General features: G+C 29.4%; 1 protein-coding gene across 6 annotated transcripts; it reads left to right on the top strand.

Moving 5' to 3' along the window:
- Positions 1 to 3237: 3237 nt before the first annotated feature.
- Positions 3238 to 9785, top strand: LOC109800007 (cyclin-dependent kinase F-4). 6 transcript variants are annotated; one of them, XM_029271708.2, is made up of 19 exons: positions 3238 to 3466; positions 4456 to 4716; positions 4790 to 4841; positions 4931 to 5527; positions 5613 to 5691; positions 5770 to 5838; positions 5932 to 6021; positions 6115 to 6253; positions 6578 to 6680; positions 6771 to 6823; positions 6930 to 6996; positions 7290 to 7398; positions 7529 to 7594; positions 7701 to 7769; positions 7877 to 7937; positions 8028 to 8144; positions 8868 to 8899; positions 9152 to 9224; positions 9344 to 9571. In XM_029271708.2, the coding sequence occupies exons 4-19, from the start codon at positions 5520 to 5522 to the stop codon at positions 9352 to 9354; spliced, it is 1146 nt and encodes a 381-aa protein (XP_029127541.1). In that variant the 5' UTR covers positions 3238 to 3466; positions 4456 to 4716; positions 4790 to 4841; positions 4931 to 5519; the 3' UTR covers positions 9355 to 9571. The 6 variants fall into 6 exon arrangements, with proteins under 6 accessions (XP_029127541.1, XP_020216271.1, XP_020216272.1 ...); XM_020360682.3 differs by having other exon boundaries at positions 3239 to 3466; positions 4456 to 4659; positions 9398 to 9785; XM_020360683.3 differs by having other exon boundaries at positions 3239 to 3466; positions 4456 to 4688; positions 9398 to 9785.
- The last annotated feature ends 1390 nt before the right edge of the window (positions 9786 to 11175 follow it).

Here is an 11175-nt window from a genome sequence, read left to right as displayed (position 1 = left end):
TAAAAATCTATATGATGATTAGGTGTGAGGGGGAACATGATTATAGGTCATAGGTGCTGTATGATACAGTGATCATTTGATACATTGAAAATCAAAAGCCATAATTAGAGTTACATTACATGAGTGGGAAATTAAAGCATCACAATTGCCTTTGTATCATTTTCGTTAGACATTTCACCAAGCCATTGGTTGTCGTGTTGTCTCCCTCGAGACATTATTTGATAGACTATTGCTACTTTTCAAACGTGTATGTTGTGCGTCCAGGGTCAATAAATAACACTTCTTAGTTCTTAATTTTAATTTATTGGTTAAATTATATTTTCTTCATTTTATTTTAATTATTTAATAATTTATACAACTTTTTTTTTTATATATATTTGTCTTTCTTCACCTCCTCATTTATTCTAAGTTCTCTTTCTTTTCCTTTTTACCTATTTTATTTGTGGAATTTATTATTCAACTTGTTGCACATGTATCACCTTTCTAAAATACCCACACACAAAAAATATATCATTTTCCTATTCAATTTAATTGTGTGTAAAAATTTGCTAGATCAGTCACAATAATGCAAGTAGCACGAATACAAATGAGATGACCAAAATATTTAATCATTTTATTCTTAAAATATTTAATTCAGTTCTTTCATTTTTTCAAAAAATATATATTTAATGTTATTTTCATAATGATAACATTAAATATTTTTTAGAGATTAAAAGGTCAAATTAAATATTTTTAAAATATAAGAATCAAATTGGTACTAAAAGAATTATTATTTTCTTCTATCTAAAGAAATATAAATTTTATTTTATGTATTTAATATTCTTTTATCAGATAATTTCTTATTCTTTCTTTTGTGGTATTTTTTTAATCCCAAACTTTCAGTTTATTGTCTATCATATAAAATTTCATTAGATGATTTTTCTTATTTTAATTTGTTTTTTTTTTCATGAACAATACGTGGCTTATATAGTATTTAAAAATTGATAATTAATTAATTAAAGAGATGCGTTCATGAGTCATAATTTTTACCGATCAAATATTATTTAATTTATTTAAACAATTGTTTATATAAAAATAGGTAAGAATTAATTATATTAATCCAAAACTGATAAAAAAAAGTATAGGCTTTCTAAAAAATTCATTTTATTTGTTTTTTTTAATTTAATTTAAATAATTTTAATATTATTTAAATACTAATATTTTAGTTTGTATATTGCATAAGTTAATTTTTTTTAATATAACTAATTTAGATAGACTATAAATAAATAATACTAAATATATATATTAATTATATTATAATTAAATTTTCATAAAAAATGTGAACATATTAATTAAATTTTAAATTTATGATAAATAATTTATATTATATATATATATAAAAAAGTCATGTCGACATTATAGTGTCAAATTGATAAAATGACATTTTTAATATTTTTTTATAAAATATAAATTAATGATCAAACTATTATATTTGATGATATTATGCTTATAATTATACATATCAAATTTTAAATGATTTGGACTTTTCATAATTATCTACTTACTTTGAATATCATTAAAATAAGATAAACTATCAAATAATTTTAGAATTACATGTAAATTTGTACAATTGATCTAATTAGTAATATCATCAACTATAATTGTTGGATTGATATTTATATTTTTTTAAAATTATTTTAAGTGTCATTTCACTAATTTGACATTATAATGTCAATGAATTTTAATTCATATATACAAAGAGGGAAAAAAAAGAGAAGATGAGAGAAATATTACACACATTAATAATTATTTTATCAATTATTATTCAATTAAGTTTAATTTTAAAATATTAAATTTATTCCTTTAATTTCCAAAAAAAAATATCAACGTCTTTTCCCAATTCCATTAATGTATGTAATGTAAATTTAAATATAAAGACATTATTGATTATTTAAAAAAAAATAGAACGAGAAAATTAAATAATATAAATAAATGAAAAAATATATAATTTAATCTAAGTTTTTTATTTTAAGAAAAAAATATTGGACTAAGTTGTATTTTTTATTTCTCTATTTTAAAATATAAATATTTAATTTTTTTAATTATACAAATATGAAATATTGATTCTTTGACGAATTTGATATTTATTGACTTGTTAAGTATTAAGATTGATTGTTGATTTGTGATTATTTAAGTGAATGCGAAAAATAATTTTATTTAAATTAATTTTTGTAGTGAATAAATTAATAATTAATATTTATTAATTAAAAACAAAAGCGCATCTGCCCAGCCCGGAACTTCTACTTTAGTATACTTCTGAAGATAACTTTTTATCCTTCTTTACATCATCAAACCTTTGTTTCATCTATTACTGTATCAACATCCCAACATGGATTTTAAATGATGAAAGGTTAAATTGTATTTTTTGTCTCACTATTTTTATCAAATCATAATTTTAGTTTATCTATTTTAAAAATTATAAAAATTATTTATATATATTTTAAAGAATGATTTGTATTTATTTTATTAACAAATTTTATTTATGTAATTTTTAAAAAATTTATCTTCAAATATTGATAAACGTTAAAATTTAATAATTAATAAATATTAATTTAATAAAAAAATCAATATTTTTTATATTTTTAAAATTAAAAAATTAAATATCTATATTTTAAAATAAAAAAAATCAAAATTACAATCGAATAAAATTACGATTTAAGTTAAATAAAACGAGACAGGAAACATTGACGAATAATTTTAGTACAAAATTCAGATGAATTTTAAGTGCAACCAAAGAAAGTGCTAATAAAATAGGAAGGAGGCAGAAATCATGCAAACTGTCAAGCCTTTTTCTTTTTATGGAATAGAAATTTATTAAAAAAAAGTGAATTTGGAAATGTAGCATTTTTATGTTATGAATTTCAATCAAATACTTTTGAGTATTGTTTAATTTTTAAAAATTAAATATTTCATGATTTAAGTAATTTTTATTCTTGTGATGAGGGGTTAAAAAGAAATATTATCAAATTTTCACGAAAACATGAGAAAGTATTTTCTAATCTGATCTAAACTTAAAAATATTAATTTATAATAATAGATATTTTAAAATGTGGCATATTCTTTAAAAGTATGATGATAATAAAGAATGGGTAATTAAGAATTTTGAAAAAGGATGAATGTGACGTGGAATGAAAATAGGCGATGTGAGGGATGACGAGGCAAGGGAGAAGAGAAATTATAAATAGGGAAGTTAAGCTAAGAATATATTATAGAGTTGGAGTCGAGGACAAGAAAAGAGGGAAGCCAGAAGGCATAAATTAGGTGCGTGCGTGAGAGACACCCATTTTCTAATTCCTATATTTCTTGAGAGAGAGAGAGAGAGAGAGAAGAAAAACAAAGCGAGGGTTATCGTTTACGAACAACAAGAAGCTCTGGATTCCGCCTCTTCCCGTCCTTCGAGACGGTTGTTATGCTGCTTGCTCTTCAGGTCTCTCTTCCTTTTCAGATCCGATCCGATCCCCTTCGGATCCTTCCGCTTTATTCTCGCAATCCTTGTTGCTTTAATTTCGCCATCGTTTCTGCTTCTCCTTTTTTATTTTCACGATTTCTTCGGTTTTTTTCACGGTTCACAATCCAGGAGTTGAATTTGTTTATTTTTCTTTTAATTTTGGATGTTATAGGATCTTGCCTTGCTTGAATTTGGCTCTGGTGATGGATTTTATGGGTTTGTGATTATTTTTTGGTGCTTTGCTGTTGTTAGGGCTTTGGAGATAGGATTATTCTGTGCTGATCGAACTTGAATAATTTTCAGCTTCTGGCGTTTTGTGCTTTTGTTTTCATTGTCGTCGCTACCTATAGATGCTATTTTGCGGGTGTTCTGATTCGGTGATATTTTTATTTTTGGTAGTATTAATGCCTGGGAATTTGGGATTTATGCGATGATCAACTTGATCAATTTCTAGAGCTCCTTATAGGCTATCTTACGTGGAGGAATTTTAATTCTTGAATTTAGGTGGAGTTCTGAGATTGGTTTTTATATATATTTTTTTTATAGCTGGAAAACTTTCAATATTTGGACAGGATTTTCCAATTTTAGCTGTTAGGTGTGGGTATAAATATAATCGGTTTTATTTTTGTACTTTGAAACAGACTCGCAGCTTTACTTCTTGTTTTGTTGTGGAAATGGATTAAATCTTGGCCACTGAAAATAAATTATATGTATTAAATGATAAAAGAACCTGCCGTCGTTTTTCAACTGCACGAAACGAAACCTGCAGTTTTTTTCAATTGCAGGGAGTCTGGGACTCAGGGTCCGTTTTATTATAGCATCTGACACCACAAGCTGGCTGATTTCACATGTCATTACCGTTTTTCGTTGAGATTTTTGTTATTGATCATGCATGGGAGACAAATTTGAAATATGAATTTATTATCTATATAACCCTGAAGCTTTGTCCATGTTCCTGTTTTTTATAGGTTGGACTGGGTTTGAATCTAAAGGATTGTGATTTATATTTTGAGACATGGAGGGAGTTTGTTTCTGGACAAATTGCTACCAGTATCGGTTTTTTGCATTCCAAGAAGTGCTTGATTGGCGAGTTTTCATCCTTGGAGATTTTCATCGGGTTTCCTTTGTTAATTGCACTTAGTGTTCTGCTCCCCTTTAATGATCAGCGCAGGGTACGTGATGCTACTTTCTTCTGATACAGGTGCTGCATCTTTAGTGCACTTGTACAAGTAAGCGCTTATTCTTATTCTTTGCAAAACACCGATCCAAAAAGAAGTGTCTTGATAAGTGTTCCTTTGACAGTGCATTGCTGACCCAACATTCAGTTAAAACTTCCGGTAAATCCTTTTCTTGGGTAAGATTTCTATCTTGGAGAGCCTCTTTGACATCACCGTCTGTTTTCATTTTGCAAAAATTTAACTTGGCCTATGTTGGTTTCTACAGGGCTGAAGTCTATAGATTGGTGACTGAATATTGGATTCTGGCTGCATCTTTTGAGTGAGAAGCATTTGCATTGAATCAGTGCGGACTGTAGTTATTGAATTTGTCTCGTTGTTGCTCTTGATGGGTATATTTGCTGACAATACACCAGTTATCCAAAGTTTCTGAAAAAATCCTACATCGATTAGATGAAGTAGATCTTGATATGGTTATGAAGTCTTGGGTCACGGTTATTTTAGCTAGAGAGAAATGATATGGCTTTGATCAGCCATTTTAGTGGGACCTGAGAAGTGTCAGTATGATCTCTGGTTTTTGTTCATTTATACCACCTTTATCCTGCTACCATTTCAAAGCTGTGGGTCTATTAATGAATAAAGCTGTGCAGCCCGTCCGTCTGAAAGTTTCTGCTTCTATGCCCTCTTTTGCTATGACAGAAAATTGATGGTGGATTTTGCTGGACAAGCAGGAACCTGTTAATATTTTATAAACCTCTGAGCATCATCAGCTACACGAGATAAATGCCATTTATCTTTTGTGTTTTTGTTTATATTTGTTGAATAAAGAAAGCGCTGCTTTGTGTTCCACGGGAACAATGGAGAGGTGATTTCCTTTTCTTTTTGCGGAAGTTACTTTTTCCCTCTTGTTTACTTTTAATTGTTTTTAATACATTTCCCCCCAAATACAGGTACAAGTTAATTAAGGAAGTTGGTGATGGGACGTTTGGGAGTGTCTGGAGAGCTATTAATAAGCAAACTGGTGAAGTTGTAAGTATGCTTTAACTGACACGATGAAGGTGCTCTATTTGAAGTCGGATGTTGTCCTAATAAGTCATAAAATTGCAGGTTGCTATTAAGAAAATGAAGAAGAAATATTACTCTTGGGAGGAGTGTGTAAATCTGAGAGAAGTCAAGGTTTCGCATCTTTCTGATCTTTCTGAAGCGTTATTTCTCATTTACTGTTGGATTTTATGTATATAATTATTCTCTAATTTTCCTTGTCGGCAGTCATTACGAAAAATGAACCACCCAAATATTGTGAAGCTGAAGGAAGTTATTCGGGAAAGTGACATTTTGTACTTTGTTTTTGAGTACATGGTGGGTAACTAAAGTTCTTGGTAGAAATGGCGTTAGGTTGGCTGATGCTAGATCTAATATACTGATTTTAATGTAAATTTTTGGGTGATGTAGGAATGCAACCTATACCAACTTATGAAAGACAGGGAAAAACTGTTTTCTGAAGGTGAAATTAGAAATTGGTGTTTTCAAGTTTTCCAAGGTCTTGCTTACATGCACCAGCGTGGATACTTCCATCGTGACCTGAAGCCTGGTACTTATTTATTCATGATTTTATCAACAATCTGGTAGATTATGGTTTTTGATAAAATGGGAGAATTCATTTATATTGTAGCATGTAATGTATATTTTGTCAGCATTTGTTCTCTTATTACTAATTCCCTAGTTTTTATCTAGTTAATATGGTTATATTCATTTTGTAGTTTTGGCTTGCCAAATGCCTAATTAATTGAATAGAACTCCCTATTGCGAGACGTAATTAAAATAAACAAACATAGAGCATGGTCTACTGTGTGTATCTTTATTACTCTGTCATATAACGTTTCTGTTTTGACACAAGATATGCTGCTCTTTGCAGAAAACTTGTTGGTTACGAAGGATATAATCAAAATCGCTGATTTTGGCCTAGCCCGAGAAATCTGTTCACAACCACCCTACACTGAGTATGTCTCCACACGATGGTACGTGCTTCTTCAACTTGCAATAGATGTATCATGTTCTGTGTTTTAGGTTTCTAAGAACATGTATGATGGATGATCTTTTCTGTTTAGGTATCGTGCTCCTGAAGTGCTGCTTCAGTCTTATCTGTATACATCTAAAGTTGGTGAGTGTCTCATTGGGAATAATGGGGTCATTTATGTTCTTCACTGACGTTTTTGCAGTGATGATGTTGAGTACCATTTTATATATTAACATTTTTCCCTTTCTAGACATGTGGGCAATGGGTGCTATAATGGCTGAGCTTTTCTCTCTTCGTCCACTTTTCCCAGGTGTAAGGTATTAGCTTCACACTTGCTCCCCGTACCCCCCCCCCCCCCCCCCCCGAAATGATGATTTTTTAACTGAGAAAGTGCAAATATATCTTCAGGGAAAACAAAATTTAAGCACATGGAATTAATGGCAATTTATAAAATCTAATTTCCTTTTATTTGATTACACTTTCTTTTTAACAAAAAAGCCGTTGCAAAATGTAATGCTTTTCTTTGCTTTAAAGTGGAATCATGTTCTAAAGCAGTCCTCACTAGCAACTGGATTCTGTAAATAAACATGTTTCCTTGGGATGCATGCAGTGAAGCAGATGAGATCTACAAAATATGTGGTGTAATAGGCAATCCAACCCTTGAATCTTGGGCTGATGGACTTAAACTTGCAAGGGATATTAACTACCAGTTTCCACAGGTTAGATAATTTGGATCTTGCTATTTTTGTGTAGTTAGCATCCTGGGATGCTATTTTGCTAATTAATGTACATGTACTGGTACAATGGCATTCTACTAAGTTTACACTATACACCTTTTACTTTCTACAGCATGCCGGTGTGCATCTTTCTGCGTTGATCCCGTCTGCAAGTGATGATGCAATCAGCCTTATCACAGTAAGTAGTTTTTTGTAATATTGCTCAGCTGCCTAGCCCGTGAGCCACTGATCAAATAGTTTTTAATATTTTCTCCCTTCTGCTTTCTTCTGTGCTATTAATGCAGTCACTTTGCTCCTGGGATCCCTGCAAGAGGCCAACAGCTTCAGAGGCCCTTCAACATCCTTTCTTCCAGGTAATCTTTTAACTAGTTCATGTTTTGTAGTCTTTATTTTCTTCAAGAATCTTTTTTTTTTTTTTTACTTTATAAGCTGTTTTATTCAGACTCTTTATTTCTTGTAGAGTTGCTTTTACATTCCTCCATCCCTTCGCAGCAGAGCTGTAGCGAGAACTCCTCCACCCGGTTTGAATTATTATTTTTATTTATTTTGTCAGCTAGGGGGAACTTGCGTATCTTACATTTGTATGGGGATCTTAATTTTTTTTTTTCCAGCTGGAACTAGAGGAGCACTGGATCAGCAAGGGGTTAAGAGATATTCTGGTGCTTTACCTAATTCAAAGCTCACCAATAATTTTTCCTCGCTGAAATTACATCCTCCTTTAGCTTCAGGTGACGTAATATTTGGTTTTTACATGTTTGTTGATTATTGATTAGTTCCATGAATGTATGCAATTTTTTCATTTTGTTTTTGACGAGGAGCAAGAGGACCGAACCGCGGGTTACTGAAAACCTTATCATTAGGAAAATAACACAGTATTTATTAATTAGTTCCATGAATGCATGCGTTTTTTCAATTAATTTTTCTATGTGGAACAACAGGGCCCTAAAAGTAGAGGGTTACTGAAAAGAAAAACGCCATCATTAGGAAAAGAACTTAGTAAAATGCTTCAATATTCTACGATAATTTTCAATGTAAATTAACTAAAGTTTATCATTTAGTATAAGTAATGGTTATGAAGTTCAAATGCAAGAACTTAATCTGTTTGTCCCAACTCCAGTGACAAATATTTTTGAACATTTTGACCGTTTTGGCTCTGTTATGAAGTTGATGGCTGCGTTATCACTTATAGATTTCTTTTTACTCTTAACAATAAGATAGTAGAAACTTTTTGACCTTTGGGTTACCTTTGACTACTTCGGTTAGTATTCAATTATGTTATTCTATTTGTTTTAAAATCAGTTAGTTATTAAGCAGGAATATCCATTTTTTATTTTTATGATTTCTGATCTAAAAGCTTTTCCCGTTGGATTATATGTACAATGCATAGGTCCTTTTTGGTTTGTATTGTGAATATGAAGAGCACAGTTCTCATCCAATTACGAATGTTACAGGTGTGCAACGGAAGCTGGATATGGTTCATCAGGTGAGGTTTTCTCTCAACATTCTCTGGTTCTTACCACACCTCTCTTGCAAACAAGCACTACTTTTTTTTAATTCATTGTATCAAGAAAATGATAATCTAATTTTTACTCGAAAGCCTCCTTCTATATAGTGGATTAGCTCTTATTTTCCTAATCCTTGGATGGACTAATATGTTCATCGAATCTATAAGCTGGTTCCTTTCTTAAGCCGTTCTATGTCATGCTCCCAACGATTTTTTGTTGTTGTTGTGCAGGATGCTATTAAGAACGAAAAGCCAATGAGGACTACTAAACCTAAATATCGACAGCCGGGAAAGGAGAGCCCAAGTAAGTTTTTTCAGTCTGTGTTTTTTATTATTGTATCAAGTATTCTTTTATAGGTAACTACTTAAATTGTTTGGCATTGAAGGGGTTTGCTCATTTCCTTAAGATTTGTTTATACTAAGATTTTAGGTAAAGGTTATGTGGTGTTATTGTTTATGGGGTGTTGGCAATGGCAGCTTATATGAACAAGGGGAGGTCTGGACGTGGGGTTTCTGAAACAGCTGAGAAGTTGGGGAATTTGACTGTTGGCAGTCGAAGACAATCAATGGGGCGTCCTCCAGCAATGAAGGCTGGAGTGAATTGGATTTCTGAATTTGGGCCAGCACAACAGATTCCGACTGGAAGAACTTTCACAAGAAAAGTTGCCGGATGAAGAGGGAGATTCTATTTCTATGATATATGCATGCTCATTGTGAATGTGTGTTTGGACATATAATACATATCTTCATGACTTAGCCCTACTCTAAACTACAACAATACTAGTACTGCTATTACTTGTGTGGAACATACAGAGCTAAGCTGATGTTTTTTAATAAATAAATAAATTTGTGCTTATAATATAAATATAGTTTTTCCTTGTGTATATGTTCACATGCATTTATTAGGATAAAAGATCATTTTGTCAAGACTACGGGATACCTGAAATTGTGTTGATTTTCGACTCATTGCATGGATCACATGAACCAAGTGATTTTTGTTTTTTTTTTAATTAATGACCGAGTTTTCATCGCAGTACGAAAGAGTCTTTGTACGAAACAGGACGATTTCACATTTTTAAATAATATTGGACTCATGTTATCTTTTTAATAAATAAAAACAAGATCTTTAAAGCAAATCAGTGTTTTATTTTATTAACAAATTTTAGTAAATAGTGAGTTTTGTTGGTTGGGAGATTAGAATTTATTCCCTATATTCTCATCTAAACTACTTAAATTATCTTATAGCTCTCAAATCAAGAGTTTCGTATAACTGTGTACTAACTACTTAAGTTTTTCTTTCTTTGGATGAAGAAGGAAAATAAGAGTTATTGAGTTAACAATGAAGAAGGAAATTAAATTTATAAGGGTTATTGAGTTATTTATAAATTAAATTTTAATATTATAAAAATGATATTAATAAATAAAAATAATTTTATATTATAACAAATTATTTATTATAAATATAAAATATAATTATTTTAAGGGGTTACTTTTATAAAATAATGATGAGTAATATTTACATTTCTAAAAGATTGTTAGTGTACAAGGATGGTCCAAGGATAAGGCTAGCAAAACTCTAACTTTAGATCTCTTTAAAAAAAAGCATTTTATATTAATATTTTAATAATTTTTTTAATACTTCATAAATTTTTTTTTAAAAAAAAAAAGAAGAAAAAAGTATTTTATTAATATTTTAATGGTTTTTTAAAACTTAATAATTTAAAAATCTTTTTTTTAAAAATTATTTTAAAATATACAAATAATTATTTTTTAAAAATTTTATCTTCAAAATATTTTTTAAAATCAAAAGATATTAATTTTTAAAATTCTCATTTTAAGATTTATTTAGACTATATAATATAGTATAAGGAGTGTTTTAATAATAATATTAATTATTATCATGTGAGATTGTTTTTAAGGAGTAATTCTTCGTTAGAGGATTTATAAAAGAAATTATTTTTATTGATTATAATTATTTATAAATTAAATATTAATATTTTAAAATAAATTTTCAATAAATAAAAATAATTTTTTTTGTTATAATATAAATTATTTATTATAAAATTAAAATATAATTTATATATTTAAAAATATTTATTTATATAAATTTTAATTATTTAATAAACATGCATGTATATTGTGTAACGATCTATTTTGATCAATACACTTACGGATCAATTACTAACAGTAGTGAAAAAAATGACTAAGTACCTAAGATTATATTTTTGATAACTAAATATTTATATATCATGTAT

Source organism: Cajanus cajan, chromosome 11, assembly GCF_000230855.2.
Source record: "Cajanus cajan strain Asha chromosome 11, NIPB_CcT2T_4, whole genome shotgun sequence".
In the NCBI taxonomy this organism is placed as follows: domain Eukaryota; kingdom Viridiplantae; phylum Streptophyta; class Magnoliopsida; order Fabales; family Fabaceae; genus Cajanus; species Cajanus cajan.
This window is presented reverse-complemented; position numbering and strand designations above follow the sequence as displayed.